The sequence below is a fragment of the Phaenicophaeus curvirostris genome, chromosome 6 (assembly GCF_032191515.1).
Source record: "Phaenicophaeus curvirostris isolate KB17595 chromosome 6, BPBGC_Pcur_1.0, whole genome shotgun sequence".
Classification (NCBI taxonomy): Eukaryota; Metazoa; Chordata; class Aves; order Cuculiformes; family Cuculidae; genus Phaenicophaeus; species Phaenicophaeus curvirostris.
This window is the reverse complement of record NC_091397.1, coordinates 33432654-33454361: the sequence shown is the minus strand read 5'-3', so window position 1 is coordinate 33454361 and position 21708 is coordinate 33432654. Positions and strand designations below refer to the sequence as shown.

Here is a 21708-nt window from a genome sequence, read left to right as displayed (position 1 = left end):
TATATACTTCACAAATAGTTATTTCTCATTTCATACAAGAGGATACCACACTGCAATGAATCAAAGTCAACCCATTAAAATGCCATCTCCATGTTCATTTCCTCTTTCTATCTAAAGCAATGATGCATCTCAAAATACGCACACATGTATGCAGAGCCAAATACACATTTCTGTCAGGAATAACTTGAGTGCAGCTTTACCTGTTACTAGCTTTGAACACACCCCAAAGTTTTTAAATGTTAGAGCAAAATATGAATTAAAGACAATGCTGGAAAGAGTTTAAACATGCTTTTAAAATGCTAGATGTAAAAGTGTATTGAATTGTTAAAAGTGTTCATGCTATTGAACTCTTCCCTTCCTCCTGGCCTTACTAATGAACAGATATCAATGTGTACCTCTCACCGCGGCAGCTTAAGTCTGAGTACCAGGAAAGCAGAAAAGAGCAGTGTAAGTCAGAATTCCGCTACTATACCAAAATGATTTTTATGCAGTTTTATGATCACATTACTGAAAGATAAAAATATTTATTGTTTACAATGGTACCACCGAATAACAAATTGGGCTCTACTGAATTAGATATTGCAAACACATAGCAAAGAAGAGCTGCCTACTGAGTACAAGCTACACAGATGAGTCTGTGCTTATTGCAGCTGCTCTATCCTTTGATAGAGATGATGTCGTTAATGATATGTATTAGTAACGCTCACCGCACGGGTCTCAAAAAGACTCCACAAAACCAACAGTCAAGGACAGCTTGGGAAAACCCAAGGAACCCCCAAAAGAAACCCAAGGAAAGCTTTGCCTGGTAGAACTGAGGAAGCAAGTGGGTGCGTGCAGCGGCCCTAGGGCAGAGCGCCGAGGCAGGATGCTCAGCATTTCTGGAGCCAAAAGCACAAAGAGGAAACCAAGCCCACAGGGTGGTTTCCCCTCGCCGAGAGCCACGTTCCCCCGGGGCGCTCCGCCCGAGGATACCGCGGCAGGCTAAATAACAGCACCGGTTAGACCCAGAGGGGCTGCAAATTTTAACGCTAAAGCCGCAATGAAGGCAAAGGAAAGCAGCAGCACCCCCAGCCTGGTGAGAGCCGCGGCGGCGGTCCCGGGCGGCAGGCACGCCCCCCCGCTCCCAGGGAGCGCCGCCCGCCCGGGCCGCCCCGCCCCCGCTGCCCCGTGGCGGAGGGTCGGGGGCCGGGAGGTACCGTACCGGCGGGCAGGAGGCAGTCCAGCGGCGTGAACGCGCGCTCCATGGGGCACGGGGGGGAGCAGAGCGGGCCCAGCCCCGCCGCGGAACCGGGGAGGGAGAGAGGGGGAAGCACACGCTTCCTCCTGCGCTGCCCCGGCACCGCGCCGCGGGGAGGTGGGGGGAAGGAGAGCCGAGCCAATCGATCGCCGCCGCCATCCGTGTCTCGGCGGTGGATTCAGCGGGGGGCGGGGCCGAGAAGGTGAGGGGGAAGCTGCGCGTTGGCTCCGCGGCCGCGGGGGCCGCCTCCCCTTGTCCCGGCACGGAGCCCGGAGAGGGAGGGAACCAGCACGGGGCCGCGGCTGCCAGCCTCCTGCTCGCCGAGGGCTTGCGCTATAGGGCGGCGTGCGCATCCCCACCTTAAGTCTCAATTAAAATTAAAGTTAGGGTTACAGCTAGCTTAATGCTGTCGCCACTGGGTTCCTGACGGCTTACAGAGTCTTGACTGGGAAATTATTAGGGCTAACGAAATGATCTGAGGGCTGGAGCTCCTCCCGTGCGAGGACAGGTTGGGACGGTTGGGGTTGTTCAGCCTGGAGAAGAGAAGGCTCCGAGGAGATATTAGGGCAGCTTCCAGTAATTCAAGGGGGCAGCAGGAAAGCTGGGGTGGGGCTCTGTAAGGGCACGTCGGGATAGGACGAGGGGGAATGGCTTAAAATTGCAAGGGGGAAGAATTAGACTAGACATCAGGAAGCAGTGCTTCACCATGAGGGCGGTGAGGCACTGGCACAGGTTGCCCAGGGAAGCTGGGGATGCCCCATCCCTGGAGGTGTTCAAGGCCAGGTTGATGAGGCTTTGAGCAGCCTGGTCTGGTGAGAGGGGTCCCTGCCCATGGCAGGGGATTTGGAATTCGATGATCTTTAAGGTCCCTTCCAGCCCAACTATTTTATGATTATATGATTTTCAGGTATAAAATGCATTACACTTGTCACTGGCAGCACAGGCATCAAAATTTGACCCCCAAAACGTGGTTAATGCATGTTTCACCTCCTGGAGTAGCCTTTGGCTTTGCAGTTTTCTCTCTCCTGATACAAGAGAGCCCTTGGAAAGTGGTAGAAGATGCTCAAGATTCCTGGGAAAATTTACACGTATACATGTAAAGTGAGGAGTACCTTCTGCCCCCAGCTCTTGTCTCGCCGCACATGATTGACGCAGATCACTCCTCGCGTTGTCCAGCCCTGATAAAGGTTGCTTCCTTTCTAAAACACCAAAACGAGCCTTTAAGGGGGTTAATGTATAGAGAGTTTCGGGAGCTCGGCGGAGGCTGGGGGCTCGGTGCGAGCCCCGCAGCAGAGGGCAGCAGAGCAGCGCGGCCACCGGCTCCCGCCCCGTAGCCGAGCCGCCCCGCCGGGTCCCCTAGGCAGCCCCCTCCAGCGTCGTCCTACGGCTGGATGGGCGAGGTCCCGTTTCAGAGGCGAAAGGGTTATCAAGCGCTGGAACAGGCTGCCCAGGGAGATGGTGGAGTCACCATCCCTGGAGGGGGCTAAAAGACGGGTAGATGAAGTGCTCAGGGGTCTGGTTTAGAAGTGGACAGATACTGTTGGACTTGGATAATTTCAAAGTTCTCTTCCAACCAGAGGATTCTATGAGGTTTAGATTAGACGCTAGGAAAAATTTCTTCACTGAAGGGGTTTTTGGGCACTGGCAGAGGTTGCCCAGGAAGGTGCTGGAGTCCGCATCCCTGGACGTATTTAAAAGATGGGTAGATGAAGTGCTCAGGGGTATGGTTCAGTAGCAGGCAGGTACAGGTGGATACGATGATCTCAAAGGTTTTTTCCATCCTAGCAATTCTGTGATTCCTGACAAATGGGAGGGAAGCAGGGCCAACACGTCAGCCCCTTACTCAGCCTGCACTGTTAGTGTGAGATTCACACTGTCATTTGTAGCGATTAAGGCACGGACCCCATCGATGAGGCAACAAGTGAGATCACTTTATTGAGTGGGTGCAAACCTTATGTAGTGCTTCTGTATCCAGTAACAGCTAGCCCAATGAATTTCCACCCATGAGAATCCCGCAGTACAGCGACAGAGTGCAACCCCCTGTTTTCCACAGATGTGCCCCTTATCATGTTTTCTGCCTAGTGCATTCCTTTCCTGTTAACCCACGGGTCTTAATAAAGATTCCAAGGTCTCAACAAACTAGCAAGCATGAGAACGTAGGCCGTTTGTTCTGTGCTTGCCGCTGATATTGCAGGTACACCAAGGCATCAGCCGCTTGCACCAGCATACATGCAGTACTGGAATCTTTATGCCCACAGTCATTTAGGTGTTTGGGCAAGGCTCGGCCATGTTTATCCTGGATGATGACACAAGTCTGCAAAGGCTGTGGGTGCACCTCTGGCCTGAATGGTGCAACCACCAAGCCTTTGCTTTGGACTGTTCAGGAAAGCTGCCTTGCTACCTATAACAGATTGCACTCTTCAAGCAGCTTTAGTGTACAAAGACTGATAGAAATTCAGATGTATTGGAAGTATTCATGTCTTGACAATGAGAGAAGTGAGATCTTATTGGGAAAAAAGGAAAAGGTATTAAGGACATCAAGAGATTTACTGTCATTTACATTATAGAAATAGAAAATGCTTTGTTTCACTTTTGTGTCATTTCAATTTTTTTCCCTCTCCGCTACCTTGAATTTCAAAGGCTATTAGGACTTCAGTATCATCTCAGAATCCTTCTTTAAGCAGGTTAAGAACAAACCGCATTAGGAAGAAAGAGCTTGTCCCCCTCCAAAGAAGAAAGACTATGTCAGAACAGCAGTGTAGTTGGCATGTGCCTCCTTCTCTTAATTGTGTCCCGTTTCCACTCAGTTGTTTTTGTTCTCCCCCTTTCAATTTTGTTAGGCGCTTCCCTGCTGCTGGGTAAAATTCTTAAACCTTCTCCATGACAGCTTATTTTTCTTCACTATCTTATAGTGTCTCTAAATTTTTCTTTATTTGTTCTTGGGGAGTACTATCTGGTATAAGTACTTGCTGATAAGCAGCAGTGACTTCTTACGCATGAGAACAGCCATTCTTGCTGGGGGGGAAGGTCTACCTCAGTCAGGGCCCATTCCTTCAAGCTTGCCCCATTCACTTACGAGACTTCTGACACACAGAATCATATCTCTATAACTTATGAAGTTATAAAGTAGTTTATTCAGTGCTGAGATGCATGGGAGAATTATTTCTCAAAAAAACCGTGCGTGGCCACCGTGGCAACTTGTCTCAGCTTTATACAGCAAAGTGTTACATATTCATAAAATTAAAAAAGCCCACCTATATGTATTCATAACCTTTCTCTGCTTCTTATTATAATGAGTTTGAGAAGGGTCTCTTCCTGTTTGTGCCTGTGCAGTGTCTTCTGGTGGTTGTGGGTCAGGGTCTCAGGCATAAAGCCAATTGCCTTAACTTCCTTTAACTTCAATCTGTGCGTATGCTCTCTGGATTCTTAGCGTTCTTGTCAGTGTTAGTTTCCGCTCTTATCAAAGTTCCAGGTAACTTGTCCTGCTTATCAGAAATCATCTAGCAACAGGCCCCCTTCCTACATAAAAGCTTATAGAAGTATGTTGCTTTAGCTAAACAACTGTCATCCTGTGTATTCTTTAAGTGTGAGCAGCTTCTATCGTGCTATTCTTTAAGTGTCAGTTGGTTCAGCCAAATTATTGCTGTTCTCTTAACCCCTTAAGTGTTAGTCCCTTCTTTCACTTCCACCTCTTGTTCTCCTTTGCTCCTTTACAAAACTTTTTTTTCTTCTTTACCAGTAAATACAGTGATTTCCATTTCTCTACTGTCTTTGTATCTGACAAGATGCTTTTTCCACCTCTGTCAGGCCCCGGGGGTCCAGGCAATCCTTTACCAGCCACGTCTGCAAAAAGTAATTGTACCTTTCTGTAGTAATCATAGTGATGCATGATTCATCACGATAGCGTTACAAAGAGAAATCTCTGTTGAGAGAGCAGGCTGGTATCCTTTAAATCCTTTCAAGATGTGCCAGGGTCTGCAGACTGCCAACCCACTCCACAGCTAGGCAAGGGACAAACAATTCAGATGCACTTTCCCTCACTGGACTCTGGGGTTTCTTTCACTGCCCTTTCTTTCAGGTATGAACCTCTTATCCACAGTATAAAGCTCTTTTTAAGATTCAACTCCACAGGAATAGCTTCAGTTGATGCTGAAACACAGTGATCTCTAAGGCAGGGCCTGGCAACCATTTAATACTGTTTATCAGAGCCTAACAAAGGTATCTAGTAGAGGAAGTTTCACAGAGGCAAAATAAATAACCACCCAGCCTGGCACGTTCTCTTACATAGACTCCGTTAAAGGACAACAAGTAGTCAGGAGGCCGATTTACTTATTTTTTAAAAAAAAGCACTTTCATATAGCTTTTGCACTTCTCTGCTAGGACATCAGTTGAATTTTTCTGTGAAGGGTTACCACACAATTAACTAGTGACAGTTTTTCTCCTGTCGTGCATGGGAAATTCCTCAGGAAACATTATGACTATTTTTTTCACATTCACCAATATTTCTTGCCTCTAGCAGGATCTCAAGCCAAACCAGACAAAACCCTTCTCCCTTGTTCTTTTCCCCTGCTTGTATATACCTACATTACTTTGCAAGGTTTGCAGAAGAATGTACAGAGAGGCTATTCAAGAAAGACATCCCAGGGGCGCTGATCTTGCGCTTTGATTACTGCTGTCTCCTGTGATTAGCTAGAAGGAGGGCAGGTGACCTCAACCCTAAATGAGAAAATAAACAGGCAAGCAGATGTACTTTCTGTGTGACAGATGAGGCTGTCTGACAGAGGAGGTTTCTGAATGATTGGCAAGATAGGTTGAAGAACTGTTCAGACCTTTAAAACCTCTTGTGGTAAGTAGCCAGCCAGTTATGCCTCTCACCTGCTATGTTTTCCGTTAATTTTGTGCAGACTTGATGACTGGTCTATGCATAAATAACCTTCAGTTTATACGTATAGTATAAACACTCTTATCAGACACCAGATAGCTGCTGCTTCTTTAGGAAAGTATTCAGAGAAGCAGTTGATTGGGCACTTTCTATAGAGCACAGTTATGATGTGACTAGCGCTGCACTTCAGCATGACTAAAACTGATCAGATGGGAAAACTTGAAGGGTGATTAGGAGAGCAGCAGCTTTTATTTACACCTCCTGGACTAAGCAAGGAAAGAAGAGGGACGTCAACATGAATTGCAAGGGGATTTAAATGGGCTTTATGCAACGGGGCTAAAGCCAGAAGGGTTTGCTTTGTTGCTTTAGGATGATCAGTCTTTCCATATTCCAGTACAGATACACAGCCAAGCCTAATCTGTAGCAATGTTAGTTTTTTCCAGAATTTCTTCTTCTTTCAAATAGCCCAATCTAGTTGAGACTGAAAGGTCTAGGGGTGTTTAATGACACTGTCCAACAAAATGACAGGACCTATCTCTAGCATTCAGAGCTGTCCCACCTTGGACCCACGAGCCACACGCTCACCTCCAGGCCTGACTGGGGGGGGTTCGTTTATCTCTGCAGCGATCTGGAGGCCAACAAGGTCACTCCCAGGGCAAAAATCAAAAGCGATATTTATTCTGGCTCTGGCAAACAGACCAAAATATACTCGGGTGCACAGCCAAGACATGGGGGTGCGACTTCCCAAAGTTACAGAAACGAATCCCAAGCTGTTCAGATCAAAATCTGATCCCTGAATACAGCCAAGGTCACTCAGATCCAATCCAACATGCGCAGCGTAAGGTGACGGGAGGAAAACAGAAAGAAAAGGGGAAGGAAAGAAATCAAAAAACTACAGTAGATTTCAGTATTTGGTGATGTGTATCTGAAGCCTTTTGACTGGAAAGTGTGTAGAATGAAAACTACCCATATACCTTCAGAGGACCCTCTTGGAGATGTCTGAAGCAAGCTGCTTGTAAAGGAGGAGGCATTTGTTCCTCCTGCTATTCCAATTTTATTGCTAAACCAGAACAATCTATATAAGGCTGGTAGTCAGCTTTCATGCAATGTTTAAATGTTAAGAATATTTTTTCCTTCTCTCCACAGTTTAACTTTATATTAAAATGAACCTAGAGTTAAAACTCGCTGGCTGAGATGGTTCATTTTGGTACCTATTTCAGTATTTATGCAGAATAATAAGGTTAGGAATGTTTAGCTAGCTCAGCTGTCTGATTGTCTGAACATCCCTAAGTGCTTTATAATTCAAAAAATGCAGGCATCAGTAGATAAATGGGATGCTTTATTACAGACGTTATATCCTTGCAATTCTCCTGGGCCAACAATTTAAGTCCCCACAACCTCCTTAAAACTCAAACACCAATTTGAAAGGTACAATCATTCAAGAGGGGAAAAAAAAGAGGCCTGAAAATAGTCACCAACATACACAGGCAGACAGAGTCTAACACAACAACACTCTTCAAGTCCAGGTTCTAGAACAGTTAGTAGAGCCTACTTCATGTTTGTTTCAAGTCCTGAAGAGATTATAATACAGTAAAAAAAATAAAATCTTAAGTGCAATCTGTTTCTGCAGTGGCATAGAGCGGACTGGAGATAAACCTTATGAATTACATAAGGTCACACAGTAAATAGAAGAAAATAGTGGTATAATAATCCTCTGGCTCACCAGGCAGGACAGGGTGTTTGGAAGACATGGGTTTTAATGTATGGTCTACTACTGATGTGTAGACAGAAAGTACATGGATCCATATGCTCATGTATATATAATGACTTTGGAACTAACATACCTTTGCAAGATCTGGTTTGTAGCATTCGATGTCTTTGTTTCCTCGTCTGTTCAGTGGCATCAGTGAGATATACCCATACTTTTAAATCAACCTGAGATCGACAGCCAGATACAAAAAAATCTGTATTACTAATGAAAAGACAGATGGCATTTGTTTATTAATCAATTCTGTGCAAATCGTGAAGAAGATTTATTATGATCAACAGTATCCTGTCATTAAGATGGATGAAAGGTAAACTTTGGAAAGAGATTGTGTACTGAAGTGTTAACTTTTAGAAGTAAGAAATTTTCATCAAATTGGCTGCTATCAAGTTGCTATGGACAACAGTAAATGAGATTGTGTAGTCTAATAGCTATGACTATATTCTTGACTTCATGGAGTTGGGAGATGATGCAGATTGGTGAGATGTTAGACAAGCTGTTTGACCAGTCTCTCTTAAGAGTTTCTGAGAGGCCTTTTCTGTGGTGTCCTGGCAGCACAAGAAGAGTTAAGTAGGAACAGTCCAGTGAGATGCTGCCCTTTATTCTGCCTGGAAGGGTTGTATTATTTTGTCTGGCATGTACAGGAACTCTCATTATCTTCTCAGTGTGGGACAGCTGATGTGGAGAATCACTCCACATTTTCCTCTCAGGACCATAGCTACAGTACAGTTTTAATTCTCATGTAAGTGCATTCCACAACACCATAAAAATGCATGTGTTTTTAGTTCTCGATATCTTTACCCCAGGTCTTGCTATCTGCACTACTTCTGCAAGCATAGCTCTCTCAGCAGGTGGCACAAGGAGGCAGCATTTAGAAAATTAACATTATGGATTCGGACTGGACGTTAGAGCAAATGGGATGGCATGGAATGCTAAGATCTGACTAATACTGTCCTGCATCTTTGGCCATGTCCATGTGCCACTGCATTCAGAGCGAGCGAAAGTAAGCTTCACATGGCAGTCTATCATGTTCTCGTCCTTGTCCCACGGGAATGAAGTGGTCTTGTAAAATTGCAGAGGGCAACCTTTACCTGCAGTCATTTGAGCATTCAGGGCAGTCAACTTGAACTTAAGGCTATGAAGATCAGAGGGTGCATAGCATCTCAGGACAAGAACAGGGCTAACTCCAGCTCACAGATAATTAGTGTCATTTCTGTCTTGGCTGGGCTAAGTTTGGCCAAGGCCCCCATGGTGTTCCCTGTGGTGATGACTGAAGGAGTGATGAAAAGTGGAGCCATCGGTAGCTGTCTTTTGTAACGGTATTGACCTCTCCAAGCCACTGCTGTAACTCCTCAAAGTAAGGGAAGAAATTATGAGTCCTGGAAGGACCTAAATCTGTCAGGCATTGTGTCATTCTGAGGGGAAGCCACTTTGAGGGATCTCTGGGATGGAAAGGATGGGCGGCACCCGGCTGCTTGAGTGTCTGCTAGGTTCTGTAAAAGTGGCAGCAGCACTGTCTGATGAGCAGTTTAAAAGGCAACAATAGAGGAAAGATGATGGCTGCTATTCTGTCCCATTAGTCTGAACAAAGCTGCCTGAGCTGTTATGCCTTGCTTGGTAGTTCTGTCTTTGGGTCCTAGGTGGAAAGTAAAGAATGTCCTGCTGGGACAGAGGGCAGCCCCCATATACTTGCTGGAGTTGTTATGTGAGGAAAACAAGCTTTTCTCACTTGCACAATCTTTTTCAGCTAATGCATGCAAAGGCACTTGCTAGCTGGAGATGCCTGCCATTAATGCTTCTTTAACTGAGAGAAAGAAAAATCCCCGAGAGACCCTTTGGAACAATGAAACACGTGCAGTGAAGAGCATCATGCAGGGCACATCATTCCTTCATGTGTATTGGAGGCTATTACTTGTGGACATACATACAAATATGCACATAAATACACTACATCTTCATTTAGTTTAGTTGCTTAAGTTAGCTGCAGGCTGACATATGATAGAGTTCATGTTTAAATCTTCAGAGTAAAAGACTTTGAAAGCAAACCTATTAAGGTTAATAGAATGAACTTACAATGCCCATGGTTACATAGGAGGGGGGAGTGAGACACTCAGTAAATTGTTCACCAAATAGCCTGTCACCTCTAGGTCTGCAGCTCAAGGCCTGCCAATTGATCATTCTATTATCCTTAATGAGCTTAATTTTAAAGTGGTATGCGCATCAAATGTAAAATATAAATGTTACTTTTGTTATCTGTAATCCTGTATCTACCTTAAATATGCTAATAAAGAAAATGTGCAGTCTGAGAAGGTGCAAAGGCGTTAAAATGTATAAAAATGTATAAAAATGTATAAAATTTAGAACAAAAAGTATTTCTATTCATTAAGCTACTGCATGCACAGAAAGCCCCCGAGTACATTATGTAGAAATATACAAAGTAATTTCTAGAAAATGCATTCAAAATTGAACAAACTTACCCAGATGGTGGTTTGACGGTTTTTACCAAGTCCATGAGAAAACAGATAGCCATTTACTTAAGATTTAAGGTCAGATTTTCTAAGTGCCTAAAATGCAGATTAGCACTTCACAAGATTTTTGCTCTAGTTTATTTCATTCATCCCTTAGCACCTCATCACCTTAGAAAATCTGTTGCCTACATTTTAAGACACACTTCCACATCCATGTGGGCTGCTCGTGCATTTGATGAAACACACAACAAATTTCTACTCCTGTAGAACATCTGCTTTTCCTTGCCTTCCCTTTAAGATATTGTGCTGAGTATGCCACAATACCTATCACATTTGTTTGATGCCATTTCAGATGTTTTAATTCCCTTAGCCATTGCTGAAGTTACTCCCTCCCCAGTAGTGTCAAATCATGCCCAGGCTTCTACTACAGGAATATTCTGAGTCCATAAGGGACATTGCTAAGAGTTTTCTCACCATGATATCCAAATACCAGTAAGGAAGGTGTTTCAAATTGAGATACAATATGTATCAGCCCAGCCAGGAGGGCATAATCACTAAAGATCACTAAAGTGACATTATTATTCACATTCCAAGGTTCTGCCTACGAACCATAAAGGACAGACAGGAGGTTGACAGCACATCTGGAAAAAGGAAGAGATGGATAAAATCACTAGCACAGAGCACAAGGGTATTCTCTCCCTCTGTATAGCAAGTGTCAAGTGGGACCGAAGCCAGAAGGGGAAACCAAGCTTAACAGAAATCCTGGACAGCCATGCAACTGCAGAAGTACCAAAGGTTAGCGTAATTCTGGTGAACTTAGTTGCAGGTTGATTTTAGCACATGTTCATTTGTAACTCCAGTTTATCATATCCAAAGCATTCTTTGTGTAAACATGACATGTACTTTTGTCTGGCTTATACTGGCTTATTAATTTTACTTGTGAAATCTGTTCTGTAGACTGGGATAAATTTACAAGTGTAACCAAGGTCTGAAATCAGTGTATTTCGAAATACCAAGCTATATTGTTTTAATTAGCATTGCACCATGCTACCAGGCAGTTTTTATTTAAACTAGTGCAATTTTGTATTTAGGCCATTCCTTTAGCTCAATACTCTGAAATATTTAAGCTTTAAAAGGCTTAAAATTAATACATTACCAGAACATCGCTACTGACTGGGATCTATATAATTTGTATAGTTTCCTTTATTCTTGTTTTCTTTTGGTTTAATGCTTGTTTCCTCATTCCTTTCTTTTCCTCCTTGCTGCTCCCCTAGTTTGTCTTCCCTTCTTTTGAGTTCTAACCTTATCTTCTAATGTACCACCCTACCTGAAATAATGGAGCAGAGTGACTTTAGCAAAGCTGATTAATATTATTTCCTGCGTTGGCAAGAATTGGAGAAGGGAATATCACCTACTTAAGATGCTAAGCCAAAGGTAACTGTGTATCATTTGAGGCTATACACTGAAAATGGCGTGTTGCAAGAAAAGCTGAACTTCTTTGCAGGCAAGAGGAAATTGCTGAGTCTCGATGAAACTTTCCTAAAGATTTTCCTAAAGATTTTCCTAAAGATTCCTGAGATATGACTCCTGGACCAGTTCAATATCATTTTAACGTAGGAAACAATTACAAAAGCTGCAGCTCTTTTCTTTCTGTCCCCTTGCACCCCACTTTCCTCATGTAGTTATACTCAGGCTTTTACTCCAAGTCTGTTATTTTAGGACACATCTGTTGGTGTAGCAATGACCTTAAAACTGCTTTAAAGAAGAAGTTGAGAGGCCATTAAAACATTCTCAGAATGTTCCAGGCTGTGAATTATGTTTTTGTTTTTACCAGCTGCATCATTAGAGAAACTGATTTCATAATATAATAGATTTGTATGCCCCAAGTAGAGGAATTGGTTACACAAGGATATTTTATAAGGAGAGCGAGAAGGCTTATAGGCCAATTTCAATATTCTCTGAGATTTAAGACCAAAACAAAACAAAAAAAGCCCTCAGTTATTAGAGAGTTATTATTAGAGAGTAAAGATCTAGTATTGGGTTATTTACTTCATTTTCACTGTGGAATGTTTTACCACTCATTATAATGGAAAATACTTATTCTGACCATTAAGGCAATGAAAGTGTGGCAGATGTGAGGAAGAAGTAAATATAATGAGTACAGTAAATAATACATACACTACCAAAAGGCGGACAACAGACCGTAATAAGTCATTACATTCTTTAGTGCCTGTGATAATTTAAAAGCATCCTGTATGCTGGAATACAAGCTTTCCATCAGAGCATAATATGTTGACTGAATAGCAAATCAAATGAAGAGAACGGTATGAAAACATTTGAGAAACCTTATTTGTAGAATGTAAGAACAAGAAATAAGGTCAGTGCTCTTTCTTGATAGGTTAAAATGATGTTTTAATCTGGTTTGCAAAGGAAAAGATGCTTTTCAAGATTCCACGAAGTAAATCATGAGGATCTGTACACATGAAATTATGTGAGAAGGTGAGAAAGAAAGAGAATTTGGATATCCCTAGCAATTGCTGAATTTATAGATCAGTTTCCACCAGTGTTGACAGAGAAATGGATAAATTTCGTCCAGTTTCATGATAAAAGCCATGATGAAGAAAAATCTAGACTTTCATGTTACTAGACACTGGAGAATCCACCTGGTACAGCTCACTTTCTAAACGTTATAATTTGAGAGAAACTATGTGTTAATAATTTACAATCAGTCTCATCACACAAGTTGCCTAAACATGAGGATTTCAGCACTCCACTCAAGTAAAGGAGAATGGAGTTTGAATTTGAAAGGCAGAGGCCTAATAAATTAAAGTTTTGACAAGGAATATCAAGAAACAGGGCAAGACCAATTTATCCTTAACATAGATAATGTCAAGCTTCTGCTAACTGAAGATCAAGGCACTAAGCTTTGTGATGCATCAGCTTCTTAGGATCAGAACTTGTTTTAGCTAATAAGAAATAATTAAAATTACTTTAGCACTTAGACAAGATATGTTGCAAGACTGGTCTCTTATACTCTATTTCATGTGTTTGTACATTCAAACAATGTAACTTACAGTTTTGTTACCTCAAATGCAACTATTAACTATGTTAATTCAGCAGAATATAAGGCACCAAATTGAGTGCTGGGTTATTTTGTCAGCATCAAAATCTTGTTATGGCCAAAAGTTAACACACTATATATTTATTGAGCTAAGAAGTCGTTGTTACTCCTGTTACTGTTTTCCAATAGTCCAGAATGATCTCATTAATACAGAACAGCTTCATTGTTGGTGCAGTTACATTTTCTGTGTAGAACAGCCTAATACCAGTCCTGTTCTCTGGTGTTATGTCCACTGTTTAGGTGTACCTCTGGGTCCTAAGGCTGACCATTACAGTCTTCCTTGTCTCTCAGTGGCAAGGGGGAGTTACAACATACCATTAGCATTCTGAAGTCCTTGCTGGGTGGAATTTTCTTCCTATTCAGTCTTAGGTCTGCTTGGGACTAATTTTCATAGAATCATAGAAGTCGTAGAATCACTAGGTTGGAAAGACCTTAGACATCATGAAGCCAAACCGTACCTGTCCACTATTAAATCATACTCCTAAGCACTTCATCTAACCCATCTTTTAAATACCTCCAGGGATGGTGACTCAACCAACTTCCGTGGGCAGCCTCTGCCAGTGCCTGAGAACCCTTTTGGTGAAGAAATTTTGTTAATTTCCTCATCTCAATTTCATTCTAGTTCATCAGATCCCAGCCAAAGTTTGGAAGTTGCACAACAGCCTCACTTAATCAAAGACCTGCTGCTGTATACACAGGGACAATGAGGTCAGTCCCTGAGATTCACCAAGTTGAAGCCTATTCAGCTGAGGCACCAGTTGAGTGTCTGCTGGCAAGCATTAACCAAGCTACAACCAGTGCAAGCCAAAGTAAACCCAGTCAATTCCTGAGACTGTACTGTCAGGTCAATATAAAGCTGTAGCCTCTTATTCATAATTGAGAAAAATCATATCCACTGCTCTAAAATGGCTCAAATAATTTTAACTGGGCTACAATTTATGCCATATATAATTAATTAACATATAAATCAGCCAGTATGAAAATAATAAGGTTGTTAAAGAATGGTTCTTTGAGGCTGTTCCCCAAGGTGATATCACAATGTCTGTCATCCACATTATCTCAGCTGTACAGTGGTGTGATGCTCAGGAAGTCTGTCTCTTACAACTGACTTTGATTTTAAAAACAAAGACAGTAGCTCATAATTTGCCTTTTTTCCTTTGTCTATTGTGAACACAGATCCCTTCAGTGACTTCATCTGCAACTCTGTAGAGGGATGGACATAACAACTCTAACAAACTTAAAAACTGAACAATAGTAATGAGAATTTCACTAAACTGTAAGTTTAATGAGGTAGGAAATCTGGCTTCATTAGTTCCAGGGTTCACAAGACTGTTTAATGTGTAGCGCCTCAGGCTGGATAAAATTTGCTCAGAGCCTTTCCTAGAATGGTTACGCAAATTAAGATTCTCTGTAGAGCTCTGATGATGGAAGGAAGCTCATAGAAGGCTGCAATGTGTAAAATCCAAGGTTACTCAGAAATCCACTGGATTTGGGGAAGATTTGGGGAGCTGAAACTCTTCTTACAATGCCAATTATGCCAATTAAAATAGGGGAAAGAACACTCCTACTGAAAGTTCTTCCTGTCCTCACAAAGTAAAGAACTCTGTCAGAATAAGGCTTCAGTAACTCTTGTACTGGGTTACTACGTAATAATTGTGAGGCTTATTTTGCTAAGCTCTTTTGCTAGCTAAAAAGAAATTAAGTCATTTTATGGGTGCAATAACTGTCAATCCAATAGGATTGCGGCCCTTCCCAAAGAACTCAAATTTCAATGTGTTCCCTTCCAATCTTTCAGCTGAGAGCACAGTATTATTTTTCCTTTCAGGTGCCCGATGGTGAGAAGAAAACTCAGAATGTATGTAAAGCAGGTATTAACAGTATCATCTAGCAGGAACTCTACCAGTGCTGCAGGATCAGAAAACATTAATTTGCCTATCCAGTGGGAGCTTTAAGACAACTGCCAAGTATCAATCCCTGTAGATAAAGTGAAGGGGTAGGTTAGAGGGGAGAGAAAGGCAACTAAGTACAAACCCCCTGGATTAAAGCATTTCACATTCTTACATAGTCTTTCATGCTTTAATCACTACCTTAGAAATGAGATAAGAGCAGGGCATGATCAGTGGACAGATCTGCCATTTAGACTATGAACTGAGTTGTTTGATTCATGTGCAGAAAAGGCTGGAAAGTACTTGTATACCTTCTGAGTACAGAAAAAAAAGTGGATACAACAGGCATAATATTGCTGTTTGTGTTTTAAAGATATATGCACCAGGAAGTCTGGTATCACAGCCATTTGTCTTCTGAAATGACAGCATTAGAACATCTTTCCCCCCTCTGCTGTCCATCCCACCCATTCACTTCAAGTTTTTCCGTGGTCAGAAGTTATACAACTATCTAAATCTGTAAAACGGCATGTGTTGCTCTTTCCTTTACTTTGGCTTATAGCCAGCACTCTGATTATTTTGGACAGAGCCATTCATACCACCATTGCTCCTGACAGAATAAACGATAATCACTGCTCATTTGTCTCCCAGTACTGAAGCTGTGTAAATTGGGCCATGGCACCATTCAAGTGAAGACAAATTTTGGCAGTTCCTGATTATTATTCATTTCCACAGCAACTTCTCATCAGCAAGTAATGTCCACACAGTGATGAAAAGTAGGCTTAAATTTGGAATTTTATTAGCGTTTACTTACAAATGCAAATTCCACTGCCAAAGACTATTGGGAAGATATTAATCCTCCTCACAGTATCTTTTAAAACATGTTTCCACAGTGAGCTGATCACAAACCAGGTTCTAATCTCAGTGATTATTTAAAACAAGATCAGTTTAGTCAACTCTAAATTTTCAGCAGTAACCAAACAGAATTTCACCCCTTAATTAAGCCTGCACTTGAAGTTTGATTCAGAAGAGGGTTTGAGTAGCACAGTAACACTGAAGCCTTCTACCAGGGTGCTCAGCTGGAGACTCAGCTTCTTGTCTGTACTCTAGTGAACTGATGAATTGTCAAGTGCTTTAGACAAAATGTGAACAGCTTCTAAAAAAAAACCAAAAAAACCCAAGACTTCTCTTAAAGGATTTTCTATAACTCAGAGCTCCTTGAAAAATAGAAGGAACCAAGGTCAAAGTCCCTGCTTTCATTCTAGAAGAGGGAATCTTAACAGCCCTGTACACTTATAATTTGAAATCACTTTGTAGCTTCTGCAGAGAGTAACTGTGGATATAAAAACCTATTTGGTATGAGTAAAGAACTTATCTCAGTCTTCTGCTTTGCCTCTGTTAATCTTTTGTGTCTGGTCTCCATGCTTTACTTCATTACATCACCTCTTCTATCAGCAAGCACCATAGCTCCCTTCTGCTCACCAAGGAGGAGGACAAACAGATAAACAGTTTCAAAAGTAGCTTTGTTTATATATATCCATGATCCAATGTCTTTTTCCCTTCTGTCATAAAAATTTGAACTTACTTATTCAATGTTTTCAAAACCAGGTGTCTTGGGTTTCAAAACCATGGGAGATTCTGATGCAGGAAGAAATGGGGCAAATGGCATTTCTGGAGAGTGATTACTTTTGAGAGAAATTAAGGTGAATGCTTCAAGGAGAGGGAAGTCAGGAAAGTGCTGAATAAATGAACATAGTGGAAAAAAAACCCTGTAGCATTTGCAGGAGAAAGAGAGAAATAAGAAAGCAGTAGATCTAGTCCTTTGTTTCAAATCTAAAATAATTGGCAGGCCCTCAGATCAACATCATGAGTTAGAGTTCTCTGTTGCCATGAGACTGGTGGCAGCAGGAAAACATAAGGCAATTTGGTATTTGTTAAAACTGGCAAACCTTCTCATCCAAATTGATGTAAATAGGTTCCACCAAGTCCCCAGTCAACTGACTTTCTTCAAAATGCATCTTCCTTGTTACAGAAGTCAAGAACAGCAAGCACTGAAAGTTTTGCTAAGTGCCAAATGATCTCTCACACTTAATGAATGTTCTAGATGCAAAAGATTCCAACATCTTGTTAAAAAACCAATATATCACCTAACCGTTATTGTATTTACCAGTAAAATAAAGCCAAATCTGGAACAATATGCAAGGTTACTTTGCTATTTGATATTAGGTGCAAAGACACAAAAGCAACAAACCAAAGCATTAAGTAAAAATTAGTTTAATTGCATGCAGAATAAAGTTATTAGATCTGAAGTCCCTGGTCACGAGGCATAAGAATCTTGCATTTTTCAAAAAGTGACAGTAGAGGTGACTAACAGTAGTCAGAATCCCTCATGTATATCTTATCAAAGAGCTAGTGCCTACAATATATTTTCTCTACCATTTTCTGTAGTTCTCATCCCTGGTTCATAATGAGGAGGGCTCTTACAGTCCTGAACCACTATCATCACCTAAATCTCAAGTACTCATCAAGGCAAAATGTTAATTCTGTTGCAGAGTGTAAACGGAGATAGGTGCAAATGGCAGATTATAGATTGCTACATAAGCAATGTCTAAATGGTGTCTAAAGTGAACTCTCCCATACTTCAAAAACTAATCTATTTTTACCACTTCTACTGTTATAGTAAACTACAAAGCAAATTAATGCAATGCTACCACTTCAGAAAAAGGAAATACACAATGATGGATTTAGCTGAATATTAACAATAATACCATCAGGGCTCTTTTATCCATAGTTCTCACTGAAAGCCACATAACAATTCTGGGCAAAGTTTTTTACCTCTGATTACAAAAATACTAAACCAAACCACAATCAGACAACAGCCCCCTCCTCTCCCCGCCCTTCACTTCACCCCCCCCAAAACCCCCCAAAAAAATGCACCACAGAAATAACCCAAAATATAACAAAAGGACATACCAAGTGTTTAAGGAAACTTAATTAACACTTTGAAGAATCAATTGGAAGGTGTTGCATTTTGTAAGGATTTGTCACATTCTGATTGTTCTATGGAAAAAAAAAAAGACTTCTAATTGTATTAGTCGTGATGTATAATGCTGCATATATGTGATTATAACTTCCTTCAGCAGTACCTTTTAAACAAGATTTTAAATCTGGGATACTTGCCTAACGGATCTTGTTATAAGCTGCCATCAAAAGATTTATGCCTTAATACACTTCCAGCCATTTTTCTTCTAAAGTGTTCTCAATACCATTTTTGCAATGGATTTTCTGATATAGCTTACTTTATTCCATGGTGGGCACAGGTACAGAGAGCCATCTAACAGCACAGGCAGAAAATTTGAGTCTAGCCAGCAATCTGAGACAATACACTCTGAAGGTGCACAAAGTTTGTATACAGGAAAATATGTGAAGTTGCCTTATGAAAGCTCTCCACTAACTTTTTTATCCAAATAAAGGTGGATGTGTAGAAAAGCATATGCCAGAAATAACAGTTTTCCCTGTTTTTCCTAATGTCATGCATCAATAAAGAGATTTTTAAAAACCAAACAAACCATAAACCCACAGCATGTTCCAGGTGAGAGGCATCTTTATAGTGAGCGAGTAGCAGCTAAACTTGCTAGTGGTGTCTTCCTGCTTTGAAATTTGTTCTTTATTCTTCAGATCACAGATAGAGAGTTCATGGAATCTTTGCCAGGCTACAAAAGCTTGCCAATTAAAGCCCAAATGGAAATATTATGGAGTGAGGAACAGTTATCATAATGACAGATGCACTGTACATAACAGATAGCAATTTACTTCTTCAAGGGTAATTACAAAAGCTGTTGGAAAATAATCAGGCCCTTATTCAGCCAACCAGGAAGATAGAAGGCAGCTGTACAAATACCAATGTTCATTATGAAGTGCAGCCAAAACTGAAAGCTGAGGCTGAACTGGGCATCCTGGAAAAAGTTGTATAAGATGCATCATTGCTTCCTGATAGAACTACTCGAAGATGTACGCACAAGTATTTGGAAAAGGATAGTCAGAGAGCAATTACGGTGGCTGGCTATTGAAGTAGATGTATCGAGGGGTGTTACAGGAGTTTGTCCCGGGCCTAGTCATTGTTTGCAGAGAGCCAAGGATCATGAAATAGAGAATATGTTTATTACATATTCTGATAAGCTAAAGGTGGATGTAACTGCAAGCACACTAGAGACTGCGACCAGAATTAGAAAGAAAACAAGGCAGTTGAGTGACAAGAAGTACAAGATACAGTTTGCCAGGAACAGTTGGTTTCACCCATAAGACTGGAAGTTATATATTTAACCATGGAAAAAAATCTGGGTATTAGAATAGATTTTGAAGAGGTGAATCAATAGTGGTCGCCTATTACAAATAAGGTTAGTATCACCCTTGGGACATACAAGCGAGAATGCTGCCTGTCAGCATAAGGATATATTTTCACATCACTCAGAAACTGAGATAGATGGCCTTCCGTGGAGTTTCTGGGCAGTTTTGAGCACGTTTTTTAATAAAGATGGAAAACATCTGGGCATAACAGTGGCCTAAGATATATATCTGAATAAGTGAGGATTGTAAAGACTACAGAAAAGAATGCTTACAGTTAGCACAGTAACTATTCAAATATGTGGCAGGCTGTTGCAAAGAGAAGCATGTCCTCCTCCTTCACAACCAAAAGGACAAGAAAGAATGGATTTAAACTGCAGCAAGTAAGATTTGTTAGCTACTAGGAAAACAAATAATGATGGTTAAACAGTTTAATACACTGCAAGGCAGGACTGGGGGTCCTTCATCAATTGGAGATTTTAAGAACATTTTGTCTCATTAGAAAAGCTCTACACACAACTAGTACAGCCTTGGGAGGCAACAGATTTTATTTTCCTTGATTTTATCCTTCCACACACACATATATCATGCATCCTGTGTCCTGCACCCACACATATCATGCCTTCTATGCATATTCATATTTGAAAAGTAAATTAACTAGACCAAATTTGATGAAATTAATTTGATCACTTCACTGTGCTCCTTTTGAATGTTCCTCTACTACGAGTCACTTTCCGTATCTCTTGGAACTTGCAGTAATTTTTGGCTTCATCTTCTTCATTCCCCACTTCCCTTTTCCTTCCTTACAAAACAGCAATTTTTCTTCTGAAAATGTCAGCTGCCGGGACAGTGGACAACAATTAGAGACCAATCATTTCTGATCTGCAAGAATGAAGGGTAGGAACACAGGATGTATTTGTCCTGTTTTTTCTATCATTCAAGTCACATTTTTAAATGTTCAGTAAAGATTTTTGTAAAATCATTTCCAGCTGTGAATTCCTCTCCCTTCCTGTCCTTTGACACTCAGAACAACTTGATTGCCCATCACTTCAGGACAAGTCTGATCAGAGGCTGCTGCCCCTCTGCTGCTTCCTCCTCCCCACTCCAGCTGCCAGCTCTCCTGCCAAACTAAACCCTTTCGGTTGCTCCACTTCTCTGCTCCTCTGCTGGGACTTTGATCATCTTAGGCTCCTAGTACAGTTGGAAGAAACATAGAGGCATTTCTAGAGGACAAGTAAGACTAGCTGTGGCTCAGATAGACTGTGAACTTGCCCCTAGGAAGTACCATACCCTGAAGAAAAATACATTAATTTGCCTTCCAAAATCTCCTTTTTTTTCCAAGACAGAAAGCTTTCCCCGGTGGTAGGGACATCCTCACGCTGTCCATTAGTTGGCATATGCTAGCTGCTACAGGGAGAAAGTGGTTTAGGTTTTTAGAGAATGTCGACCCTTACATACAGAGGTCCTACAAATAACTTACGTACTGAAAAGAATATAGGCTCCTAATGAAAGCCTTCTAATCAGAGATTTGTCCTTACAGGTGACAAGGCCCTGATGTGGGAACTGGAGAGCTGCTGACAGATGGCATTGCCTAGAGGACAACAGAAACTGAATAGGGCTACTAGGCTATGGAGCATGGAGCCCTGAAAAAAGCCCACAGCAACAAAAAATGTTAATTACCTTCTCAGTAGGGAGCAAGCACCTAACAAAATGGGAACATTTGATAACCCATTAAGAGATAAATAAAAGACAGGCAGCTTTATATTACATGGTTTTCTGGTGACACTATTTATAATGGGAGCACAGCTCACCTGGATAAAGATGTTACTAGAATATTTGTGTTTATTTCCTTCTAATTTACAGTGTGTGTGTTATAAAATAGGATTCTCAACAACACATATAAACAACTTTTTAAAAAGTTGTTTTGGGGCAGAGCTGTATCAAAAAATTGCAACTGTCAATTATTTCTTCTCTGCTTGAAGAAGATCCTTTAATCACTCAGATTCTG

General features: G+C 41.4%; 1 protein-coding gene and 1 long non-coding RNA gene across 3 annotated transcripts in view; one reads left to right on the top strand and one right to left on the bottom strand.

Annotated features, from left to right (window-relative positions):
- TPK1 (thiamin pyrophosphokinase 1) overlaps positions 1-1342 on the bottom strand; it is a 293667-nt gene extending 292325 nt beyond the window's left edge. For both annotated transcript variants that reach the window (XM_069859754.1, XM_069859753.1), the window contains exon 1: positions 1202-1342. In XM_069859754.1, the coding sequence (XP_069715855.1) occupies positions 1202-1244 (43 nt within the window). In that variant the 5' untranslated portion in view covers positions 1245-1342. The remainder of the gene's footprint in view (positions 1-1201) is intronic.
- LOC138722047 (uncharacterized) lies at positions 1018-21616 on the top strand. The gene is made up of 3 exons (XR_011337654.1): positions 1018-1075; positions 14650-14749; positions 21241-21616. It is a non-coding gene; the product is annotated as an uncharacterized lncRNA (long non-coding RNA).
- Positions 21617-21708: the final 92 nt, after the last annotated feature.